The sequence below is a fragment of the Cardiocondyla obscurior genome, linkage group LG12 (assembly GCF_019399895.1).
Source record: "Cardiocondyla obscurior isolate alpha-2009 linkage group LG12, Cobs3.1, whole genome shotgun sequence".
Taxonomy (NCBI): Eukaryota; Metazoa; Arthropoda; class Insecta; order Hymenoptera; family Formicidae; genus Cardiocondyla; species Cardiocondyla obscurior.
The window spans coordinates 4,294,505-4,321,054 of NC_091875.1; the positions used below are offsets into that span (position 1 = coordinate 4,294,505).

Consider the following 26,550-nt stretch of genomic DNA (forward strand, 5'->3'; position numbering starts at 1 on the left):
ACTTGCTAAAAAATATTTTTCTGAAACTTCGACGGACTATGTAAAACCTTTTCTCTCATTTTTAATTTGTTTCACTACAATATATTAAAATTTCAGGGCGACCGGCGAGGCGGCCAGTTTCCTTCGGATTTACCACAAAACGAAAAACAAAATTGTCTTCTCAATATCTAATATTCAGATCCGAGAGGCTTTCCGCACGTGATGGAGCACTCCGTATAATCTGTGCACTGTGAAGTTGCCGATCTACAACGTATAACACGTTTATGGTTCTCGCCGATAGTTAGAACGGTTGGAACTTGGAGCCGTTGGAGGCAGTTGGAGGAGACGCGTTCCCGCTTGCCCACCCGTCAAAGCTGATTAATTTCACGCGAGATTCGTGTGAGTTGTGATTTTTGCTCAAGCGCGAACGCAACTGCCGTGATGCACATACTTTGCCATCGGTTTTTTAATTCATGATTATGTGAGATGTTTCCCGTATTAATCCTTGGTTAAGTCGCGATAATACCCAGCGGTTTTTATTCGATGGACTCGTTACGCCTCAGTTATCGATACGTTATCTCTTCAAGGAGATTCTGAGTCATATTGTATGAGCTAATTTTAATTTTGTAATTACTCGAGTAACGGCCTTCTATTGGCGACTCAACTGATTGCGATACGTATGTGCATACGGTAATGTTACTGTTAGTTGCTGCGTTACTACTTGTACGTCGATACATGCATTACGCGCGTATTGTTCGACAGAGTTGAAGGCCGAATCAATTTACTCAGCAAAGTTCGAATATAGTTACTCTCGTCATTCGCTGAGTACCGACTGCCATAATTTAGGTTAATGAGAACTGTCACGATTACGATACACGATATTTGGAATCCCATGACAATTATATAGCAAGTGACATTCACGAATAAAGTATTGCACCGTAAACTTTGCACGTTTGTAGATTACGTCGAACAAGTAAAAATGCGATTTCATTAAACGTGAATTTATACTTTTCAGGAATAATGTTGAACAGTGCAACGAAACATATTTTGCACTGCTGCCTGCTGCTTGTGGTTATATTGATATTTGAATTCGTATCCGGAGGGCTTCGATGGAACGCGGACAAGAAGGAGGAGATTGACGCATGGGCGAGATACGGGATTATTGGTGCAATCACTTTGTACCTGCTACGCACAGTCACGTTTCTCTCATTGCCTCAAGTTTTATTCAATTTTATAGGATTAACGATATATAATGCATTCCCTGATAAAGTAGTCTTGAAAGGCTCGCCGCTGCTAGCACCATTTGTCTGTATAAGAATAGTAACGCGCGGAGATTATGCACAATTAGTAAAGACAAACGTGAAAAGAAACTTAGATAAATGCACCGAGGCTGGTCTCGAGAACTTCCAAATAGAAGTGGTGAGCGATAAGCCAATAGGTTTAACGCCGCATCGCAGAGTGCGAGAAGTCGTCGTTCCGCCGAATTATCGCACAAGTAGTGGTGCCTTATTTAAGGCTCGTGCTTTACAATACTGCCTTGAAAGTTCGGTAAATGAACTGGCCGATCATGATTGGATCGTTCACCTTGACGAGGAGACTTTAATGACTGAAAATTCCGTTCGCGGAATATTGAACTTTGTATTGGATGGCAAACATCAATTTGGTCAAGGGCTAATTACATATGCTAATGAGGATGTTGTTAATTGGATTACAACTTTGGCTGATAGTTTCAGAGTGGCAGATGATATGGGAAAGTTAAGATTACAATTTACTATGTTTCACAAGCCATTTTTTAGCATGAAAGGGTCATACGTTGTCACACAGGTAATTACTGATAATTTTATTACGAAAAATTATGTCGAATAATATGCACGTTACCTGTTTTTTTTTTTTTTTTTTTAATACAATTTCAGAATAATAAAGTAATGTTTTACATAAATGTTGATTTTGCTATTTTTATATTACGTTTTTTCAAAATTTATTACAGATGGGAGCAGAAAAACAGGTTTCATTTAATAATGGATTAGATGGATCAGTTGCAGAAGATTGTTTCTTCGCAATGAAGGCGTTTACCCAAGGATATACATTCAACTTTGTAGATGGCGAAATGTGGGAAAAATCACCGTTTACACTTTGGGATTTTGTTCAGCAGAGAAAAAGATGGTTGCAAGGTATATTACTTGTCGTGCATTCCAAAGCAATTCCATTGAAAAAGAAATTGTTGCTGGGTATTTCGTGTTACTCGTGGGTGACAATGCCTCTCTCTACTTCTAATATTGTTTTGGCCGGATTATGCCCAATTAATTGCCCACCGTTGATTGACTTTCTTTGCGCGTTTATCGGCGCGGTAAATATTTATATGTATGTGTTCGGAGTAGTTAAATCATTTTCTCTATATCGTTTTGGTGTTGCTCGATTCATGTTATGTATATGTGGTGCCCTGTCTACTATTCCGTTTAATATAATCATCGAGAACGTAGCCGTGATATGGGGCTTATTCGGTCAAAAACACAAATTTTATGTCGTTAACAAAGAGTACAGGCCGCCCGTAACTGTATGATGGGTTGTAGGTTTAGAATTAACTAACCGGTGCAAGTTTAATAACAGCATGATTTTTTTAATATGCAAAATTAGTACCTGTAAATTTGTATAAAAAACATACACCACTGTCACAAACAAAATATTTATAATTAGTATTATGTACGAAATTCCTAAGCTAAAATAATCGATCAATTATGAAACGAGCAAACATAAAAAGTGTAACGTATGGCACAATAAGTAGGCACAGTATTAGAAACATATTTTACAGTGGCATTACAGTATTGCCAAATTTGTTAAAAGTATTAGTATGTCAAAACTATTTATACCAATATCATATTCTCGTAGTGCAAATTATATGTCATTTTATATACTTTGATCTCATGTAAATTGTACATATTTAGCATTCGTTACGTAACATATCATTTTTCACGTTCCTTTTCATGTATAATTTTTATCACATTCAAAAATTTTATTTTTGCCATATTCTCAATAATCAACTTTTAATTTTATTTCACGAACGCATATTATCATAATTTGATATTACTAGGATTTTAAATGTTTAATTTTTACTTAGACATTTTTAATTTTTTAATAATAAGTTCTTTGAATGCATCATTAATTCGGAAAACTGTGATAAATCTAAAAACAAAACGTCCTTGTTTAAAAGATACACACACTTTTATTACATTTAATATAAACATAAATTTTTTAAGTGATATATAAATGTATATTATAGATGGAAATTACAAAATATTTCATTAATACCAAGGTATTGTATACAAGGTATTGTATACAGATATGAAAATTTTGCATAATTTTAAACTTTACATATTTTTACTTAATGACAAATTATAATAATACATTTATAATATCAAGTTATGAATGTACATATACTATGTGAAAAAGTGATAAATTTTAACATAAAAAAAATTTAATATTAAATTTTTTTAGTAATATGATCTATTTATGCATGTCAAAAGAATATTATTCGTGAAAAAAAAGAATTATTACTTTCTTACAATTATGTATTATTAAAATATTTTGTATCGACATGTGTAATAACCTACTTTTTAAACTTTTTTTTTTTACGATTTTTGAGCTTATTAAACAAGGGCTTCCTAAAATTTTATGAAACAATATATCACACATGTAATGTACGTTTTTAGAACTTAAATATTTTATGATTTATGACAAAATAATGAAGTTAATTTAGAAATAACAAAGCGATACATTTAGCAAGACTTATAATATCTAGTCAACGTCAAATTTCCGTTATCACATGCACATATAATAATAATTAATATAAACTTCTATTAACATTATTAATACAATAAAAAAATATTATTTCCAAATATTTTGTGTTCAAATAAAAAAAAAAGAAAAAACAGATTTATTTTACATGTAGCTAAACGTATATTAATGATTAATGCAATTTTAAATTACTGTGTTCCACATTTACAAACATATTAATGCTAACACAGAATTAACACTGATATAACTATATAACTTCACACATAATTATTTTTTGTTATAATTGAGTTATTTTATAATCTCGCAATTAAGTATATGATTGCCAATGATTAATCATATACATAAATTCGAGCATTGGGCTCTATAATGTTAATAAGGTATTCGTATACACGAAATATGTTTTAAAAAAAATTTGTTTTGTCAGTAAAAATTAAATGAGTCCGTTTGCATGCTAGTCTCGTATTTCAGCCATTTATTCATTTCATTAGCCTAACGACAACATTAACGCACACAAAATTATATTAACTCGAAAAATAAATGTAATCAGGATTTCTTAAACTCGTTTAGATTAAACATATTTTTTAAGATAAATGTAAAAAAATTTAATAAATTTATATACACGCATCTTGGAATTAGCTAAAAATGTTTAACTTAAAATTATTCTCCAGAAGCAAAATGGAAAGTGTATGTCTATTTGTCATTACTTACGAGTTTGAGAATTTCTGAATCATGCAGGTAATAAATTAGATTGATTAAAATGACAGTACGTCTTTTTTGTAACGCGAAGAATAAGAATAATTTATGTAATATAAACAATTTAACTTTTTAATGTCATTTTACATAACATGTAACTGTTAACTTATTTTTTATCAAATAATTTTATTTCTATCATACGTACACATTTTATTTTAATGATATAAACAAATCACATACGTATAATGTACTAATTAATCGGTTTATCTTAAGAGATCAATAATTTAATCGGTGATTGAATCATTATATTACATAGTGCTTGTCATATCATATAACATAAGATAAAAAAAATTAGTATTATTAAAATTATACTTATACAATTTTTAAATGTTATAACTATTACAACTGACTATAATAAAAATAATATAAGAATCTTGAATGATATATGATTGACAAAAATAAAGAAAAAATTGAAAGTAAAAATTCCCTTACCTTATAAATATTTTTTGGGGAAGGAGGGAGAGGGAGGGGAGTTTATTAAATATATTTTTTTATTAGTTATATTTCGACAAAACTTTGAATGTAACTTATATACACAAAAGCAGATATGACGTTTACTGGCGCCGACGACGGTTAGCGTACGTGACTACCCTCTCGGTCCTCTCTCTTGACCGCCGAGTAGGGGGGAATTGGGGGAAGTAATAATGAACGCGCTCACCTTAGCCCTTGACGACCGGCGATCCGCGGTACACGTAATGCTCACGCTTTGTATGAGACTCGACGAACACCACGCTAAGATCACCGTTGCTGCAGCGAACGCCTCATCTGTCTTTCATACAAGTATACCAGTGAACTTATCGGCGATCGTACTACAGAGTCATTTCGCAGTTTTACTTCCACTGCAATATGGTAAACGTGTATAACACGCAAAAAGGAAGTAACGTTTTCATAAATTAATTTTTGCATTATTAATTATTTTTATCAAATTTTTTGTACCATAAATTTTCTCTGCCTGAAGTTCTGCCGTAAATTCACCGCGCGTGCGCGATCAGACAAAGACAGTCGGATATTTTCAGAGCTATGCCTTTCTTTCTAATAACGTTATACTTTTTTTGAGAGGCTCCCGCGCTCTACGTCTAACTTTTCTCTGGCGGACTGTGGCTGTGCCGCCGTGGCCGGTCACTGTTGCAAATCGAGCTAGTGTGAAAGGAAAGGTACATACGTGCGAGGCATACAGCTTCAAATGTTCCGTCTAACCGCAATTATCTCGCGGACTTGTACGAACTTCCACGTGTTCGCAACGTAACACGTAAATAGTGATTATTCATCGATTTGTACGATTACGTCAGTGAGCTGGTGCCAGCTGACATCATGAATACGAAAATGTGCAAAAAGGACGTTTTGCAGGCCGTTATTCTCGCAGATGATTTTACAACGAAGTTGAATCCAGTGCAGAATATACTTCCAAGCATTCTGATGCCTGTGATTAACATACCGCTTTTCGATTACATGATCGAAACGTTGATAAAGTCGAGGGTACAAGAAGTATTCCTTTACTGTTGCAGTCACATAGATCTACTCAGAAAATATATAAAAGAAAGAGAATACAAGGATATTACCATTTCTCTGATTATTTCCGATGGCTGTAGATCTTTTGGAGATGCTTTAAGAGATATCGATACGAAAGGTTGGATCAGAGGGTACTTTATACTGATTCGCGGGAACACGTTCACTAATACAAATCTTAAATCCTTGCTTGATATACATCATTCGAAAGTTAAGAAGGACAAGGGAGCCACTATGACCATGGTGTTAAGGAACTTGGGTTCAACAAAAGAATCTTATCTTAGTGAAGAAGCCTCTGTAGTTGTGTCAGATAAGCACAGTAACAAAGTTCTATATTATACTAAACTGAAAGACAGTGAGAAAAAAGTAAAGCTTGAACTAAACTGGTTTCTCAGTCACAATGAAGTTGAAATAAATTCCTGTTATTTGGACACTCATATTTATTTGTGTTCACCATCTGTCCTGCCACTCTTTGCTGATAATTTTGACTTTCAAGTAAATAAAATAAATTACTTTTTTTCTTTTTCTTTAAACATTAATTTAATTATAATTATCTCTAAATTTAATATAAGATATAATAAAAATGTAATTAAGAAGATATTTATATGCTTTTAGACTATGGATGATTTTATTCGAGGAGTATTAATGAACGAGGAAATTTTGGACTCTAGGATCTATTGGCAGCAGTTAAACACAGAAGATTATGCCATGCCAGTTACATCATGGAAGGCTTATCATATACTTACTCAGGATGTTTTGCATAGACATAGTTTTCCCCTTTCACCAAATGCTTTTCCTTTATTAAAAAACTTTATATGCATGCCGCGGAGTACATATAAACATGAAACTGCTACATTTGCTAAAGGCTGTTTACTAGAAAAAGACTGTATTCTCGGATTTAATAGTACATTGGGAAATAATACTACAGTTGCAAGATCTGTAATTGCAGATAATTGTGCTATAAGTAATAACGTCAATATATGCAATTCTTATATATTTTCAAATGTTAAAATTAAACATAATTGCACTATTAAAGACAGCATTTTATTTTCGGATTGCATTGTTAAACATCATAGTCTCATAGATGGATCTATATTGTATCCAGGAATTGACGTTACTCCTCGTAGTCAATATATTGATACCATTGTTGAATCTACATCTTCCGGTATATCTAGGATTAAAATGTCAGATCTTAAGGATGACGGATTTTTATACTTCAAGAAATATAAAACTGAAATAACCAACTACGATGATTGCTCGCTCACGGAGTCGTCTAGCAACGAAGAGGATTTGGATTGTAATTCTCCAATTCCAGACGACACAAATATGTTCTTGTCGGAAGTTATCGACAGTCTGTTACGTGGCTATCAAGATAAGCTTAATTGTGAGAATTTAATTTTAGAAATTAACTCTTCGAGGTATGCGTACAACGTTACTATCCGCGAAGTGACTTATAATGTTATCAAAGCTATTCTCAGTCTACCGCTACATTATCTTTCCGAAACAAAGGCTGCAGTTAATAATCAGAATTATCAAAAAAATTTGAAAATTATGATAACCTATTTTAGCACTATTATTTCTAATTACGTTAAAAATGAAGATGCGCAGGAAGATTGTTTGCGTGCCATAGAAGATGTTGCTAGTACAACCGACGAGTTACTGCCGTATACACAACACCTGTTGCATCAGTTTTATGATCGCGATATACTATCGGAAGAAAAGATTTTAGAATGGTATGAGTCCACTGAGGAAGACGCAGATGCGCTTCATGTAAAAGTAAAAAACGCTGTTCAGCCATTCATTAAGTGGCTGCGAGAAGCAGAGGAAGATTCTACTGAGAGCAATGAATAATATATTTTTTGTTCAAAAATTTTTCCATAAAATATTTGTATGATTGTAAAAAAAAAAAGAAAAAAAAACTGTATATATCATGCGTGTGTGACATGTAAATACATGTTATTAAAAAATTATGACAATTGAGAAATTCTGTTCTCAACTGCTTTATTTTCGAATATCAACCTCTTAGTACTTTATAATACTTAATTTTTGAGCAACGATTAATCACGCACAGATCGGTAACACGCACGCAGGTATATTATAGCGTATGCGTGCGCGTATATCCGTGTAAATGTATATCGATAAAGCCCGCATACGTCGTGTTTAATCTTGACCTACTTTTCAATCACTGAAATAGAACTATCATTCCATAGGTACGTTCATCTCTGCCAGGCTGTGCCACGCTAAATGTCGATGATCCGGATACTTGATTGCGTCTAACCAATGTCGCAAGCGCGCTCCTTTGCTGCCACAACCTAACATAAGACCGCCTGTAAATTGTAAAAATGGATGATAAGGTATATTTTATACGAATTTAAAAAAAATATGTTCAGAACTTGTTAGAAGAGATATACGATAGGTCACAGTACCCAGATAGTCATTACTCTTCCCGAAGTCCTTGTCCCATACAGACAAGCATAAAGTTAGCTTCATTAACTCTGTCAAGCGAGTCGGGAAAATAAATTCTTCGTTCCACTTTGGATTCAGCGTTTTTCGTTTGATGCTCGTGCTTTGTGACCCGCGGCCAGCTGTTTTTTTCCCTGTTAATTTTTTGGCAGTAGCGCGAGCGGTCGAATAATCTAGGAACCGTTGCTGCCGATGATTGTCAGTCGCATCTTCAACGAGTGCCAGTTTGACGAACGGATCAGAAAATCCGTTGCTGTCCATAGGCAGGAGATTCGTAGCGCAATGAATCGTGACTAATAGCGCACGTCGACGCGTGCAGTAGCTCAGACTTATCTGTATCTGCCCGCGACTTGAACACATACCCCAAGTTTCCTCTTCGTTGTCCACCTACACGTTGATAAAATGTATCTTATATCTTAAAAATTTTTATATATTTTTATCATACAAATTATGCATAAACTTATCTTTTGAGTAAATAGTATATTAAATAAAAATATTACTCGTTATGCTTATCATATTCAATAAAAAAAAAAATTAATTTAATTACGAGTAAAATTATTAGTTTTAATTAAGGTATTTTTGTATTGAACGTACTGGATAATGAGCTTGTAGAGGAACTTTGTAATATCTCGTTTGATATGGTAGCAATTCACGTAGAGGAAATCTTGCTTCTCCCAGAAAGTCTTGGCCTGAGGGATCGTCTTGGATAACTAAGATGTGTAGCGCCTTACCGGTCGAAATCTATCGTGAAAGATTTTTAGCTATGTTTATCGTTACAAATAAATTGATATTTATATTATAATATTGATTCTTACATCGGTTTCCGTCGTTCCGTAAAAGTTCACCGTTTCGTTAAATTCAGGATCGCGCGTCTTGTGTACCGTCTTCGTTCGCAGTCGTCTGCTCGTCGATACTTTTCCGATGGGTAATATGTTTAGCTTGCAAAAAGGATCGGCGAGGCCTTGAATATCCATGGGCCTTAGCCGACGTGCACGTTCCACTTTGCACTGGAGGCACTGATCTGCTGGGTCGTATCGCAAGGAGACTTCGAGAGTTCCATAATCTTGTCCCGTTTCTGTTTTAATTAATACTTGTTAGCAATTTTATATGCTTGATGTTTTCAAGTTAGATTAAACTACGCACAACTTGATTGGCTCTATAGTTGTTGTACAGTTGTATCTATTTAATTAATTTATTTAATGAATTATTTTATATTTTTTAATACCTAGGCAATTTTATTTTATTACTACTAAAGGATTTTTATCAACCTGGTCGGTATTCCGGAGTTTTTAACACTTTCACTTGGCTGTTTTTGCGGGTGCTGGAAGAGCTGTCTTGATCTAAAGATCTGCTTGCTTCTCGTTCTGCATTCTTCTCTTGAAGAATCTTGCCTATAGTCTGGAACTCGACTGGTGTAGTTGGCGTTGTCGCAGGTGTCTTTAATCTACGAGACAATGTAATTCATCGCGTAAATTTGAGTTCTCACTTCGCTCGTTAGTCTTACCTTACCTGAGAGATTGTACCTGAGAGCCTTTTGATCGGTTTAGAGATGTAGAAGCGTCTTTGCGAGCCTCATCGAGTTCATCTTCGTCGTCATCCGCCTCATTAGCCTTCTCGTCATCTACGAAAATGTCTTCAAAGGACACGCGATGCTCCACTTGCAATTCGTTTGGGCTCTTGCCGCTTGCTTTCGAGCGAGGAGTGCCAATTGAGCCCGTGGGTGAGAGTCTGCTGCATTGAGACGCGATTGAAAGGCAAGACTTGTCCAGCCTATCGGAGCTAGCGTCCTCGCGATAGCCAGAAGGTGACAAACCGTTTGGTCTTCCTCGAGGACTTCTTGGTGACGAGGTACTGGTTGCAGGACTTGAAATTGTCAATTTGGTAGGGGTGCTTTCACGATTGCTTGACAAATTTGTAGGCGAGTGACCGCGAGCTACTGCGAATCGTCTCGTTGCATCGTCGTCGGAAGAAGAATCTTGAGCATCAGTTGAATCCAAGGACCTACACGGGCCGCCTATTGTCCATGTCGATGTTCTGTGACCAGGTCGAGACCACCCTCGTTCCTAAAAATGTGTATTATTATTTCGATGTACTATTCTATCTAAAAAAATGGGTGTTATGCGAGCGTCGAGCATGTCTCATTTTTCTGCTTTAGGGAAAGACGCCTCGAGTTCGCCGAGTGTATTAAATTTTTTTTAATTTTGTTATTTAAATTAGTAAAAGCTTAACTTTATTTATCTACATCCATTTATTTAATTAAATATTTTTTAGACAAGAGAAGTCAATATATTTTTTTTTACGTGAATAATTGGAAAATAGAAAAAGCATGATGTAATTGAATTCTGACATAAATTTAATTATAGTTCTTTTTTTTAACTCTTTGTAAAACAAGTTATTCGTAGAATTTTGGTTGTATTAATTTAATTAAAAGTAAAGTTCTTTTTTTTTATATCAAAAATAGTTCTTTTTTCAGTAGAAGCCAACTTTTAATTAACGTAAAGATAAAAAAATTAAAAAATTGATATTTTCCATAATCTGAATGAAACTGTTGAAAGGCAATGTCAATATCAATATATTAATATAAAAATTTTTCTCATTTTCTTTTTTTGGAAATTTCTATTTCGACATTCTCTCTCTTTCTCTTCTTCGCGTACCTTCTTTTCCGGTAAAATATATTTCGGCATGCCTTTGAAGAACCAAGCGCCGCTTTTCTTCCACATCTCTCTCGTCTCAGCGCAAATTCGGCAGAGGAACTGCTTCTGTCCGTTGCCATGAGATCTCTGTACGATCCTTTGAACACCTGTTCGTTCCTGAGCGAATTTCATGACGCGTAACGAACCGCGCGATGAAGTAGTTGCGTCGCTTTCGTCACCGCTTGCTTTTGATGGATTAAGTCTAGTGGCCTCGATGCCACACTTCTGACAGATGTATTTACGGCAGTCTTTGCATGGATTCGCGCTCGCCCCTAGCACCGCGCCGAATTTTTCGCCGCAAAGTGCACACGAGCAAACGCAACGAGCTCCACCAGAGCATCGCCTTCCGCACCCACGTCTCTCGTTCGATCTATTCGATGTTACGACGCATACGTTCCTCTTCATGTTCTCCAATCTCTCAACAAGTCTGCCAACTCGCTCTTGCTCTGACAGATCTAAAGCTTCGGCCCTTTGAATCACCTGTGAAAACATCCGCTTAGAATTAGAGATTAAAGTAAATCAAATAATTTTAACAAAATTGATTAAGAATTATCGCTGCATAGTGAACACTTACTTTCTTAAAAAAAAAAAGAATAAAAAAAATTTATATTTAAGTTAGAATAGAATAACATTATATATCATTAAATTATTCCTTGAATTTTTTTTCTTTGCTATAAATACAGTCACATCGGTTATATTTTTCAACTGTATTTTTATGATCAAGTACAAATCTATTTAAATTTACTTTTCTGTAATACGAGAATTTAAATATATCCAAAAGATATTTTTCTTTTATGAATGAATCTCGATTCCTGCTTTAATAATTATAACCATCCACGTGGCTTCTCGGTAAAAATACGTAGATAAAAGTTGCATAATTAAGTGAACAAAAAAAAAAAAAAGAAAAAAAGAGAACGTAATCAAGTCGCTATTTTATACAGAGTGTTCCAGGATTGGTTGTGACAACGCTCGTGAGATGATATTATAGATAAAGCGTTTTTTCTAATCACAACCATGATGTAAAATTTTTTTCATTTGCATAATAGAACGTATGAGCTCGATGTACGAGAAGAAAATAGCACGTGTTCTCGTCGCCGATATTTAGTGAACGAACCGCAGTCGGTTCCTCGGCTTTATTTCGCGAGTGCCGCAAAGTTTCGCGCAATTTAATTCACCACGAATACTATGCAGGTTGACGGGCGATTGAAAATTATTACATGAATTACTTGAACGGGAGTGCCGCGAGGGTCGCGCGAATAATATAAGTTTAAATCCGCGAGTTTTGCGAGTGACCTGTGCGCAGGAAGAAGTGACCTAACATTCTGAGAGGAGGAGGAGGCCTCGGAGAGGCATCATGCTTCGGCGGAGCAACGTTAAAGTAAGCACAACTTTTTATTTATATAAAATTTGTAGTTTTTTTTTTGCTAATTATCTTGGATAACTTTGTCGTTTGGGTAAGAATTGAAATAAAGAATTTAATAATCAGGATCAGGAAAGAAAGAAATTTTACATTTTATGAAAATTGAATTTATTAGAGATCTTCGGACAGTAGATAACTTTACGTTTCGCTATTTAATTAAAGAACATAATTAGAGGCACGTGCAATTTTTTTTTTTTTTAATGGCGAAAATTATTTTGTTTCTACAATTTATATTTTATATTTTTATGTTACAGATTTGTCGTTGCTGCGTTGCTGTAACTCCGCCGCTGCACATCGAATCGGTGAGTCAATAATATTTTTTTACGATGCGTTTCAATGTCAGAATCATAGGAAATTGTACAGATTGTAAAATAAAATAAAAAAAAATTATAATATCAACCAACGTTAAATTAAATGTACATACGCACAAACATTTAAACATAAAAATCCATCATTTGCAGTCAAAGTACAAGGTCGTGATAATAATTAAAATTTACAAAATAATTAAAATTAAATTGATATTGCTCTCGCAGCCCGAAGTGTGTCAAACGAGAGAACCAATCGCGGAAAAATGGCAAAATAAATTCGATTCGATATAATACGATTTTTTAAAGATACGATAAATTTCAATTGTTGTTTGAAACTCTGTTCAACTATGCAGTTTCTCGATGAAGATGAAAGGGTAAAAGTTGCATAATTAAGTAAACAAGATAGAATATAATATTGCCAGGAATATTTTTGTCTACATAAAAAAGAGCTTTGAAATTATTCAATAGTGTAATAATAATTAGAAATAGGCTTCTTCTTGCAGCCTGCATTTCTCTTTTTTATTTTATTGAACTTCTCATGCTTCAAAGTTTAATTAACAGTATACTATATTGTAGGATTTTATTACGTTAATTATTAAAATATTTGAAGAAGTATGCAAGTAACGAACATAATTATTCGTTTTATAACGTAATATTTTTAAATATTTTAATATAAAATATATAAATATCTGCTTAGTCTTATTAAAGAAAATTTTATTCATATTACCCGAGTGAAAATTGATTCCCACCGTTACCTAATAATTAGCTAGCCAATTCGTGGTTTATCTCGTGGTTGTCTAGCAAAACTGTCCAGTAATGAGCCAGAAATGTAACGTTCGAATCGTCCGAGTACCACACAATTATTTATAATTAATGACGGGCTAAAAAAAGCTAGATATCTGAACGTTTTTCGCCGCGTACTATTCTACTACTACGCGACTTGACCTATCCCTACGCGCGCTCGACTGCCCAGACTGGTGGTCGCCGGGCCCGTTGACCGCCGCGGTAGCGTGAGCACGTGCGTGTGTCAACATCTGGCCGGCAGGTTTCGCGTTCCAAGTTCGCAAAGTGGAGGACGCGCGGGCGGCGGGCGGCGAGAACCGGTTTGCCTGGCGAATTCGGTAGTCGAGCGAACGTAGCGTAAGGTCAGAACAACAACAGTAAACAAGTACGCGGAGAAAAAAAAAAGATATCTATTTAGATACATGGTCCGCGCTGGACAGTGACTAGACGACCGGTGCTAGACAGATTTTATTTTATTCTTTTTTAAATGACAACTTTATTTCTCGAAGATATTCACTAAATTATAAATACTCTCTTATAATTTATGACTAGTGCCAAGGTGGTTATTAATTAAGAAATATATTTAATCCGCGCGATCTAACCACTAGCTGCGAAGTCAGATTAGCTAGATAAATTTTCACTCGGATATACATATAATATTTATATATATTGAAATAGAAATCGATAAATCGGTAAAAAAAAAGAAAAAAAAGAAAGCTGAAATGTAAAATCGTAAAAATGTAATATTCCTATGAAGTTTACCTGGATAATAGCTTGTCGTTCATCGTCACTGAGCAAGTAAGATTGTCCGCAACGATTAGAACTGCTCGTGCAGGAATTTGGATATTGACCCCACCCGTGCGATTCGAAAGATCCTGTTTTCACAGACCATCCTGTTCGCAGCCTGTTTGTCAAAGTTTTAAGTATTCAAAAACACTTTGCAATTAAATTATTATTGGTAATACATTTAAAATCACACGCTCGATTGTGCGTCTTCGAAAGAACATGCGTTTATATTTTTCTTATTAAACGTGAGAGTTTAGTTTGCATCGTTGTTCAAACATTCCTAACTTTTTTTTAGCTGTTAATATTAAAACTTACAAAATTAATGTCGAAACTGTTAATATTAAAACTCACTTGGCTCGTAATGCTAATTGTCGATCGCTCGGGCAAACCCATCTACCACCACGTGCTATTGGTTCATCCATTTCGCCACGACTTTATTGTCTAGAACGTACCGTTTGCCTCTCTTTTTCCTTTTCCTTTTCTTTCTCCCTTCTTTTTTTCTCTTCGCATAGAATCAGTCTATCTGCAACAATAAGTACAATGCGTTGCACGTATACGTATACATTTTCTTTCGTTTAAAATTCTTCGTGAACGTTGGGAACATAATATTTCTTTTTAAATCCAGGGGAGAGATAAAATATTACAATAAAAAATTAGAATATCGAAATCACCAACCTTTAATCTGATAAATATACCATTTGTAGAAAAGCACCGCAGCATCCGGAAGCCACATGAAAACCGGTTTTCCCCCGAGGCAAATTGAACTAGCACTCAGCGGGCTTCCCTGTAAGATTAATTGTTTCTTCTATAAACTTAATTTAGATCTTGAATAAGAGCATGTTTAAAGAACAGAAATTAATTTGCGCGCGTGGATTTTATAACAGTATTTTTACTTACATTTTATATCACGCTGATATAGTATTAGCGCAATAAAAAATATAAGTATTTGTCAACAAGTTTATTCCTTTTTGAAAAAAAAATTCTTTTTTCATCAGCTATAATAATAACTTGCGTATATTGTTACTCTGTGCATTTTCTCTTCGCGCGTACAACGCAGCCCACCGGGTTCGGTGATTCCGTCTAAGTTTGTCATTTTCCGAATATTAATGCGTTCAGCTTAAGCGCGCGTATCGACATGTACGACGTGAATTGTTATCACTCACTCTCCCCTCCCGGTAGACAATTTTTTTTTTTTCCGGGCGTAGGACGCCGCAACGCCTACGTTCCTTCGTTTATTTTTCTGTTCGGCATACGACCGTAATCCCCGCCGTTCTCTACTGGGACTCGAGGAAATTAGAAATATTCGAGGAACGGCGGCGGGAATGTACAGGCAGGAGATGCGCGCTTCGAACCTATCACAGGAAATCTGATATCAGCTATCACAAACGTGGTTTCAAAATGTGCTTCCGCGCCAGCGATATTATCGCGTTTCAGTGATAGCTTTTACAAGCGTGCGCTGCTTGAATTGTCGCATATTCGTCGCGTAAAATGGAGGAAACGATGTTTGGTATTCATGCAAACCGTTCCGATGGAACAGTAGCACGATACGGCGCCTATTTGAAATTCTCGCTTTGCGAGAAAGGGAAGTTATTGAGAATCGATACAATCATAAAAAGCCATTATTCTGCTCTTTAATATTTTTAAAAGGGAAATAAATGTAAAAATTTCAAAATACGCAGGATTTTTCATGGAAGCTCATATAAAATTGTAATCATATTTTTATTAGTTCGCTTGGTTTATTCATCCGACGCTCATTGCAATGCGTTGACGCATCTCGGCTCGATATTGGCTTTTAAACGAGTTATGACATGTGAGAACAAGGGAAATAATGTGTAGAATCGCATTTCTCAAGGTAATGTGAATATAACAAGAAAAATGAGGCCGCAAAGTTTGTTTCTTCAACTTACAAAGTTGTATAAATCGATGGTTGCTTCTCACTCCCAACCATTGTGACATATTTAGCACCGGTTACGAATTTTCAACGTTAATGGACATAAAACTGATTTTACGCCACACAAATTTCTTATCTCCACCATATATATTATTAATTTATCAATAGTTAAACTTCGAACATATATGTCAACTTACATTTATAATGTTGCCGAATAAATTTCAAAAGCTATTCTCATTTCAAAGCATGACACTTTAAACAATTTAAACTATGCAGCATCATTCTTTAAGTAAAAAAAAAAATTAAAAAAAAAAACGCGCCAATTGTTTTGTTTGAAAAGCAAATAAGTTAAAAATTGAAAGCGCTAGAAGGAGAAAAACGGAGATTCACGAATGTCTCGCCTTCTCGTTTTTTGGTACGGAGCATAAAATGCACGTACGCGTTCGCGAAAACATTCGCACAGACTTGTGCGCGGATGCAAGTTTCTCACAGAAAATTCGATAAACTCGCCGCGTCGTCTTGCTATCTGCTGCCATTGTTCATCGCGCGTTACTCGCTATCATATGGTTCACTGCGGTAAAGGGAACAAAGGAACTTTCAACGAAAGTGGCTATATTTGCCCCGCAGAATCGATACTCCCATGGTGCATACCTCCGTAGGCTCTCTCCCTAAGTCTTTCACACTTTTCTTATTACAGCGGTATGTATGCGCCGCGCCGTGAACGCGTGTCACGTTAAAAAGAGGGGTATAAAGCGATTGAAACCAAAGAGTCTATCGGGGGAAAGGAAAATAGAGAGACGTACGTACGTGCCGAAGTTCGTTGTCGATGTGACTCTTCGAGCACCCGAGATTTTCCTTAGCGAGTGTCTGTCGCGTGGCGGACGGCTAGCCCCGGGGATAAAAAAAAAAAAAGAAGCCAAATTGAGTGCGATTGCGTTATGTTGATGCCGACAATTAATCGATGACGCTCGCATCGACATTGTGTGCGTACCGCTCGCATCGAACGCGAGTAATTACGGCCGGCTTATTATTAATAATGAAAACAACCGCAGCTTTCCCCGTAACTTTCCATCCGTGGTGTATAAGCCTCGTAATTAAGTAAATTTATCCACTCGATTAAGTCGCCGTGCGCAAAATTATACATTCGTGTAGCGCGCTGGTTCGCAATTTTTTTTTGTCATTATTTCTTTTTTTAATAACAATCGCGAAATAGTTCGACGGATAACTTTGCGTTTATTTAAATGCACATTTGGCGCTTATCGATCAAGAGCGTAGATAAATGTGTTTTCAATGGCTATTGATAACGTATCAATGCTTGTTGGACCAAGAGTAACGTGGGACGAATATTCCATATGTCCAAGCATAGCATACTTCAAGCGCCTCTCCCACGTTTAATCGAAACGATCATTAGAAATACAGCACAAAATCGCAGGTTCCTTGATGAAGAAATCAAGCCTAAGATTTCTAGAAATATTAATTTGGATAAGATATTTAACTTGTCCACGCACTCACTGATATTGCGTGGTGTAACTCAATATTAACGCGATCGAACGTAAGGCGAAAGAATCTAACGTACAGAAGATATAACGTAAAAGGATGACGCAAAAGAAAAAAGAAAAAGAAAAAAAAAAAAAAAAGGGTCTGAAAGACGTGAACTCACGTCATAATCCACCGTTTGCAACAGGCTGCAGCTGGTCACGTCACAGGATGCGCGCACGCGTGCGGTTTAGTCGCTCTTGGCAATTCGTGCTTTTCAGCAATTAATTCGTCGTGCTAATTACGCGCACGTTGCCGGCGCCGCGTTCCCAATTTCCCCTCGGCTGGCGGTCTCGAGCAATCGAGCAAACAGTCGTTAGGGCTCGTGCCGGGCTTGCCGCGGTGTCGGTCAGCCGACAAGTGGGTACTGATCGAGCCAGTTGCTGCTGCTGCTAGGTGGTCTGTAGTATACGGTCGCCACTACCTTCAGTTACTGACTCGCGCGCACGACTCCCGCTCGGGACGGGACGCGGGGAAAAGAGAAACGTCGAAGGGTGGAAGGTCGGCTTGGGTGGAAGGGTGCGAGGGCTCTTTCCTCGCTCCCGGTACCCCTCGGTTCTCTCTCGCGAGGATGTATCAAACCGTCAAGCGGAGGGAAAGCAGGGGAGGTTGGGAGGGAGGGAGGGGGAGTGTGAGGCGGCGAAAGAGGGTGGCCGGGTGAAAGGCATACGGAGCGACGGAGGGTGGCAAGAGGAAGAGGGCTAATATAAAGAGAGGGGTAGTCAGGCGCAACAGGCGCGGATATAGATAAAACGCGAACGGAGGCATATGCCCGTCGTCGACATCGTCAACGCTCTACCATAATTGAAACTATCCCGCGCGCGTACCGACTTTTCAGCGTATCAGCCGCGACTAGATAATCGTGCAAATTGAACGGCGCGTGGCGGCAAAGAAGTAGGACATTCTACGATGAATACGACGGCGGCCTCCATACAAAGAGCTATCGTGCTGGGTAGTAATTTCGCTTAAACGTCACGTACGTGGATCTCCCTACGCAAAAGTATATACGAGAAAAATGATTCAATTTCTTGGTCACTCCTTTTATTGTATCAATTTCTTTGTGACGTCCAATCTTGCCACTATTTTCTACGAACAAGATATACTTAGCCGTTGAAAGAAAAAAATAATTAATTATTTTTAATTATTGTATAAGTTGCTAATTTAAACCTTTTCTTCGAATTTGGAGATCGTTTTCTGTTTTTATTATTTTTCTTTTTTTGTTTTTCTTTCCCTGTGGCTCGCGCTGGGGGCTCTGACGTAATCTCTCGTATCGAATAACAGAATGGGATATGAAATAGATTTCTCGTACGTCATATCGGGCTGGATTTCAATTTTGTAGTCTCGTCGTTTGCGTTTGTAACGCATTTGAAAATAGTTTGCCAGCCTACGCGCCGATCGAGGCAAACAGGTGTCCTTGTGCTATATCGTATTTATTGACGTATCGCACCTCGTAGCCGCTGTGATAGTCTGGAAGCGGAGGGTCGATGATCAGGGAAAGTCCGATTCTCACGGGCTCGAGAGATTCTAGGTCACGCAGCGAAAATTTTACGCGCCGCGTAAGCATGCGCCGATTTTGCCACGTGCCCGTTTCTTATTATCAATCCACTACTGAAAAAAGAAGCCCTACCGGGATCGTATTCCCATTTCGGAAAACACTAGACCGAGTAATTGATGAGAAACAATTTTGTTTCAAGACGCTTTCTTTTTATTTGAGAAAGCATTGTTAAATCTAATAAATAAGTAAATGATACAATTCAGATAATATACTATTTTTAATTTTTTTATGATAGGAATTACAGAATAAATTTGATTATTAGACGGAAATGATACAAAATCGTATAAAGATTTATTTAAGTAAAATTATAGATATGAAACGTTAGAATTAATTTAAAAAAATTGATCGTTTGATATAGCGTAATTTATTATAGTCGATTCACTTTATTCTAAAAACGAGAATAGTTTTAAATTGTTGCATGATCCTTTGCTGAAAATCCAGGATTCAAAAATGTGAAAGCTTACATCGTCGTACGGCATAAAAGCTCTCTTCTGTATCATATTCGGAGTTAGTTTTACCGATAGCCATTGTTCTTATCATTTGATGTAGCTGGAACCTTTAATGAAGTTTTAACTTTGAAATAAGAGTGCGCTTCGTGGCACATTTGATTTGCAATTGCGTCTTCCTTTTTCCTTTTTTTTTTATTTCTTTTCTCTTTAATAAATTGAAATATTTTATAGTAAAAGCATCGATAGCGATACGTTGAAAGTCATTCCTTTAATCCGTCCTATTACGTTTCACGGAAAATGGATTTGGAATTTGGGAATTTACCAATTCAAATTCGTAGAATTGCGTATTACGGTTTATCGTTGGAGCAACCAGCTTGGGCAAAATCAATAACGCACGGAATGCCCAATTTACTGAATAGAGCAATGCGTACGCTCCCAACGGTACTCCCAGGCATGCATTTGATCTAAATGTTTTTGCTTTAATCTAAAAAAAATCGTTAATAAATGTGCATATAACACACGTCACTTTAAATCAACTTTAATACATTTAAATATATTGAAAAATTTCGAATATTATATTAATTGTCCTGCAGTGCACGGAAAATACATTTCATACATATGTACATATACATATTGTATTGATTGTAGACTTGATAAACTTTTTTGATTTCTTATTATATTTTGACAATGTTATATATAACGCAACCTTTCCATTTTATTTAATATTTCCTTCCTTTCCATAATTGTTCTTAATTGTGTTTCCAATATTTTTTACTTTTATAATGTCAGATGCAATATACATATAAGTGGTCGAATGCAGCCAATGATCGATTCAGTCGCGAGAATCTCAAATTATACGAAAACGACAAATAAATGCAAGTATTGGTTGAGTTATATTTTTAAATATAACAGGCAGCTTTTGCATTATAAATTAATTATTTATTCGATATTGTTATTTGCTTGAAATTATTTTTGAACTTTGATAAAAATTATGACGGACATGAAATGTCCTTTTAAATTATTAATGTTACGCATTATATACATATAAATTTTAGCATTATATATAAATAATTTATTTTAAAACAATTAATAATAAAAGATTTATTTGTATAATTAATTATGTCTGTGCTTAATTAAATTTAAAAAGAGTTTAATTTACAGTACAAAAGATTCTGTAAATTCTATTAATTCTGATCGGTAATTAGAAATAATGTAAATGCTGTTAATTATAACAGAAAGATGTCAATAATCTAAATACATATGCATATACTTATAAATACTATTTATCCTTTTATTCAATATAATTTTCGCTTATCAATTGGAATTTTCATTATCGTAACACACTTGGCGAAATATCCTATTGCACTTAAAGTTCCAACGTGTTCGATGATTTTGTAAACGCGGCATGAATTTCATTAAACGAAATTACACGATGAATTTCTGGTAACAAGAGAATCGGTATAGTATGTCTGAACAATAAATGAACATTACCGTTTTATGTAAATGAGATTCAGGGCGACTGAACAATATACTTGCTTAGCAAATGCACAACTATTTATATTTTATTACTTTAATAACAGCTTTCAATAATTTATCATGAAATTAATTTTAACATATTAACAATTTAATTGATATTTAACCGATAAATATATTTGCCAAAACCACGATCTCAAATTTTTACACATTTGACCATCTATATTAACAAATACTTGTATATGTATTTGTTAGTAAGTATTGTTAGTATATATTGTTATATTGTATATATTGTTAGTAAAGTAATATTAAAAAAAGATAATTATTTTACTACTATTAATTGGAACTTTCATATAGCTACATTTAATCACACTCAAATAGATCTCTCAAATGACTGAAAATGTTTACCAATTGTTCTCACGTCTACATTCCTGCAGCTATTACATGTTACGCGTCAATCATGGTGACCCATCAATAATTTAATTAAAGACTGAAAGCGTACCTTGAAGCCAAAATCGATTGTGTCAATGGATACTACGCGTTTACACGCGTAAAGTTTTGTAGCGTGTTAGTGAGAAAAGTGTGAGCGAAATAAAACGTTAACAAGCGAAGAAGTACTTGTTTATCGAACAATCTCGTTAATAAAAATCTAATTCTTTACTTTAAATTAACCAATTCGATTAATTAGAATAATATATAAAATATGAGTTATAACAATTGCTTTTAAAAATCGAATACGAATTATATTACATATTAATTAATTTATAATTAAGATTACTCTTTTTTAAAAGTTTTTAACAAGATAACATTTGCTCTGCCGATTTGCAGGTATTTTATTATTTAAAAAAACCAACCATTATTTTGAGTCTACGATTAAGCTTTTTAAAGCTTTTAAAAGATTTATCCAATCTTGATTGCACGATTGTGAGTATACTGTTATATTATTTGGTCCAGTAACACGATATTAAAGGATTTCTTATGCAATAAAAGGTACTTGAAATTTAATTTAGTTTACAGATTCAACAGAGGGATCTTATCTAACTTTTTACAAATGTTATATTTATTTCAAAGATATGGAACCTTTTATAAAATATTAAAAGTAAAAGTTTTTTTATTTCTACTCTAGATATTATAGATAAGAATGCATTTAAAAAAATAATATCGTGAATAAGTGGTTACATTTCAGAATTGTAAAAGAATAATTTTATCAAATTTCAAATATGTCACTCTTGAAAACTATGGATAGGAAATTAGAATCGTCATTTAACGTGTATTTAATGGGAATGAAAATATTCTGTAAGTAAAATGTCGTATCAGTTTTCGGGAGAGAAATGTTTTTTTGAGGCACGCTTTATACATTTGTGACAAACATTATACCTAAATCCCTGTTTGTGAAATAGTAGGATATGAAACTGAGGGAACCAAATTTCCGTCTCCCGATCAGGATTGAAATGTGAAGTGAGAATATAAGCCGCTTGAATAACAGAGCTTTCAGGTGATCAAGTTGCAGAAACTCTTGTATTTCAACATTAGAAATGCACATTATTTGTTAGCATATATTAAAAATTAAAAGGCAATAAAATGAGCTTTATGAAAAATTCTCTCGATAAAAAAAAATTAGTCTTCCTAATAAAAAAAATCCTCCTAACAAACAAATTAATGTTAACAGTAGAATCGAATTTATTGTTGCCTTTTTATCTTGACGCTGATTGGTTGATTGGTTATCTAGATTGGCTCGATTCGTGCCATATACGAGAGTAAACGTCAGCTGCCAGAAGGAAGGAAGTTTTCAGGTTCAGTGCGATTCGGTTTGCAATTGAGGTTCGAACGTATACATATACAGACTGAGTCAAAATAAAAAGTTCATGGTGAATTTAGTTTGAAATTTTGTAAAATATTAAATTGACATGTACTTTAACATGCACTAAATGTCTTCAATTTTTTCTAAGTTAAAAATGGCTTTATATTTAATACTTATACATTTTTAAATGTTCTTCAACATTATATTTTATAAAAAAAAAATGCTCTCTTGAGAGATATTTAAAAAAGTTAGAAAATAATTGTTACGCGTCTTAATCTGTTTTAACTTTACGTAAAAAAGTTTCGATCTTAAAGTATCGCAGTTTGCATAAGTAATTTAAATAAATGTTTTAATTATTTTAGTAACATTGTCTTAACTTCATTGCGCATGAATTATAAAATATAATATTGGGGTCAGCTATTTCAGTTAATACAGGTTCGTTTTATTGCACTTTTCCGATCTATTAAATCTATCAAAACGCCTTGTACCATTAGATAAGCTTGAAGCAATCATACAATAGTATCGATATCAAAATACAAAGAGGTTTATTTATCATTGTTATTATTCTTTTTTTAAATATTTGATCCTATTATTGAATATAACAATGGAGCATATTGATACATGATATTAACACGCTAGAGATTGGTAATACAATAGTGAATAGAACATTTATATTTGATTTGCTATCGATACGTATAATAATACGTATAATGATCCCGATAAATCCGTCTTCACTTATGTACATTCAGAAGTTTTTATTTTATTACAGAACACTTTTATTACAAATTTTTACTTTTGTAGTTTAATATTTTATACGTTTTTAACTTTGGATTTTCTGACTTCGTAAGCTTCCAACGTCTGCGAGGTATGAATCAGGTCAATGTCATCAATTATTGATTTTTAGATATCGTGAATCTGTGAAAAGTTCTGTCCTCAATCACCTCCAGATTTCGTTTTATTTCAGAATATGACACAAAATCGCGTTTTATTCTTGATTTAAGAATCAAATGCTATCTCCTGTAGAAATTATCAGAGTTAGTCTCCGATCGACAAGTTTATATATAATCTTACATAGTTACAGAATAAACTTGTCGATTGCTTGCTATTTCTCTAATCATTGCACAAAAGATAGCATTTGATTCCAATCAGAAAAAAATAGTGATTTTTATATTACATTTTGAGATAAAATAAAATCTGGGGAAGATTGAGGAAAATTACGTGCTTGATGAATACATTATTGAGTAGAACATTTATATCGATTTCTCTTTATTTGATTATCGAGAGTTAGCATCGAGTTGCAGTCTATGGTGTGAGAATATTTTCACCGAAAACGTAGCACTAAATCGCTCGGAGACTTTGACGGTAAATATCTGTAAAGGACGTTAGGTACGCTATTGCATCTGCAAGCAATATGGAAGCTTCTGATACAAAGGAATCGTGTGAAATCAATCCTGTTTTGCTGCTGGAATAGACAAAGCTATACGAACACTCGATTAAGCTGCTGCATGTAAAGCTTTGTCAATCTCATATGAATGGAACGGTAAACAATTGTCACTAATGAACCCTACGAAGATATTGTGTTTTCAATCAGACTAAGATTCAAGACGATCTTTAAGAAATACCTTTTCTGACATTTATCAAGGGTATAAAAATTTTTTATTAATATTAAAAGTACGTAAAAAATTAAATTATTACTATGCGATTCTAAGATTCCTACGATTAAAAGAAAATATATGTATACTCAAGATCTTTTTATGAAGGTACTTTTATGTCGCTGATTCTCTTTATCTCTCTTTAGTTTCTTTTTTTTTATTTTTACGCTCTGAATTATACGTATTTTCAAATAAAATAAATAAAAAAAATATATATATATAAAAATATGATTGCTTATAAGCCTTATAAGGCCAAATGCAAATGCAAATATCACGTGTAAGATTGCTGAAGTAATAATATTTTTCTCTTAATAATTCTTTTTACAAAACGATCTAACTGATAAAGTGCTAGAGAGGTATACGTTTCTAACAAAACTTTCGAGGAAAATTGAATTTCGTAGAATCGTCTGAAACTGTCTTACATAATAAATGCCATACGATTCTATTGTACAGCGAATCTGGAGAATTTCGGAAGTTAATGCTGTAGATCGTTATCGATATATGCGTATATTCAATGCGTGCGCGTACGCCTGTGTTAGGATTTGTTAACGCATTTATAAAACGAACTGTATGTGCAAATCAAGTGTGCTGTACCTGCAAACGAATTCATACACGTTCGTTGTAAATGTAAGTATAAACTTCGTGTTGTTTTAATCGTGAAATTCTTTGCTAAAAAATTCTGACGTTTGAACCGTGTACGAGGCGCTATTTTACCAAAAAACAGACCGTCAAAATAACTAACAAGCGATACTTTCTCGGCGCAATATCCTACTGCAAGGATGTTATTTCCGATATACGGTTTTTCGTTCCCAATAGAATTGAACTTGCTGTAACTGTCAAAATCTAATAAGAAAATTGATCAATATGTTATATCGTTAAAGTAGTTTCATTTTTTTTTTACGGTTTCGAACGTGGTAGTATTTATTCCATATTACACGAATGTACGATAATTATTGAATAGCTTTTGACTGATTAAAATTAGGTAATCGGGTATATATTTTTCTGTAGCTATATATACTTTCTAAAAATATTACCAGACATGTACTTTTTCTGGTTACGCGTCTTCTCTTAATTTTATAACAAATTTCTGGGGCTGCGTGTGTATGCACGTGGGCTGCTTTAGCAGCTTAAAGCTTTAAATAATACAATTTTCAGTGTACTGCTTTCGCAACAGGGCTTTTACTATACTTTATAAGGATAAAACGTACTCAAATAAGACCCCATCCCTTTATTCTCTTCCTTTATTTTTCATGCTGTCGCTTCTTGTTACACAGCCACTATTTTGATCTTATCTGTTTTAATATACAAGAAGCTGATTATAAGCTTGGCATGTCGACTACATAAGACACGTGTCTAGTAAAAAACAAGATATAAATATGCTAAATATTTTACAGTAAACGAATAATAAAAAAATCTCTTTATATGCGATTATCGAATAATAATGATAATCTAATACAAATCTGTATGAAGAAGTACATGATAAATCAAATTAATTTTCTCGCTGTTTAATCTGGTATTATTAATTTATTGCAGATATTACAAACTCACTTATTTTAGACAATAAGAAATAATAATTTCCAATATCTTGTTTTCCACTAAACAAGTGTCTTATGTAGTCGACATATAAAGCTTATAATCAGCTTCTTGTAGATTAAAACATAAGCTTTAACATATAATTATATTTATATTCGCGTAAGAATAGAAGATCTT

General features: G+C 34.4%; 4 protein-coding genes across 8 annotated transcripts; 3 read left to right on the top strand and 1 right to left on the bottom strand.

Annotated features, from left to right (window-relative positions):
- Positions 1-51: 51 nt before the first annotated feature.
- Positions 52-4,947, top strand: Egh (beta-1,4-mannosyltransferase egh). 3 transcript variants are annotated; one of them, XM_070664022.1, is made up of 3 exons: positions 52-378; positions 995-1,803; positions 1,967-4,947. In XM_070664022.1, exons 2-3 carry the CDS (start codon positions 1,000-1,002, stop codon positions 2,537-2,539), a joined length of 1,377 nt encoding a protein of 458 aa, XP_070520123.1. In that variant the 5' UTR covers positions 52-378; positions 995-999; the 3' UTR covers positions 2,540-4,947. The 3 variants fall into 3 exon arrangements, with proteins under 3 accessions (XP_070520123.1, XP_070520122.1, XP_070520121.1); XM_070664020.1 differs by lacking the exon at positions 52-378 and adding an exon at positions 464-907; XM_070664021.1 differs by lacking the exon at positions 52-378 and having other exon boundaries at positions 463-1,803.
- Positions 4,948-5,255: 308 nt separating this feature from the next.
- Eif2bepsilon (eukaryotic translation initiation factor 2B subunit epsilon) lies at positions 5,256-8,014 on the top strand. The gene is made up of 2 exons (XM_070664007.1): positions 5,256-6,525; positions 6,646-8,014. Exons 1-2 carry the CDS (start codon positions 5,836-5,838, stop codon positions 7,879-7,881), a joined length of 1,926 nt encoding a protein of 641 aa, XP_070520108.1. The 5' UTR covers positions 5,256-5,835; the 3' UTR covers positions 7,882-8,014.
- Positions 8,015-18,346, bottom strand: LOC139106912 (rabphilin-3A). Of its 3 annotated transcripts, XM_070663996.1 has the most exons (12): positions 18,035-18,346; positions 17,182-17,259; positions 15,159-15,267; positions 14,835-15,006; positions 14,460-14,601; positions 11,148-11,666; positions 10,003-10,556; positions 9,762-9,937; positions 9,309-9,568; positions 9,088-9,234; positions 8,457-8,880; positions 8,015-8,357 (listed from the first exon to the last, which is right to left on the bottom strand). In XM_070663996.1, the coding sequence occupies exons 4-12, from the start codon at positions 14,903-14,905 to the stop codon at positions 8,230-8,232; spliced, it is 2,421 nt and encodes an 806-aa protein (XP_070520097.1). In that variant the 5' UTR covers positions 14,906-15,006; positions 15,159-15,267; positions 17,182-17,259; positions 18,035-18,346; the 3' UTR covers positions 8,015-8,229. The 3 variants fall into 3 exon arrangements, with proteins under 3 accessions (XP_070520097.1, XP_070520096.1, XP_070520098.1); XM_070663995.1 differs by lacking the exon at positions 17,182-17,259; XM_070663997.1 differs by lacking the exon at positions 18,035-18,346 and having other exon boundaries at positions 17,182-18,020.
- A 191-nt stretch (positions 18,347-18,537) lies between these two features.
- LOC139106977 (cytochrome b-c1 complex subunit 8) lies at positions 18,538-25,866 on the top strand. The gene is given in 2 exon segments (XM_070664132.1): positions 18,538-20,371; positions 20,690-25,866. Coding segments are annotated over 2 exon segments (258 nt in total). The 5' UTR covers positions 18,538-20,211; the 3' UTR covers positions 20,788-25,866.
- Positions 25,867-26,550: the final 684 nt, after the last annotated feature.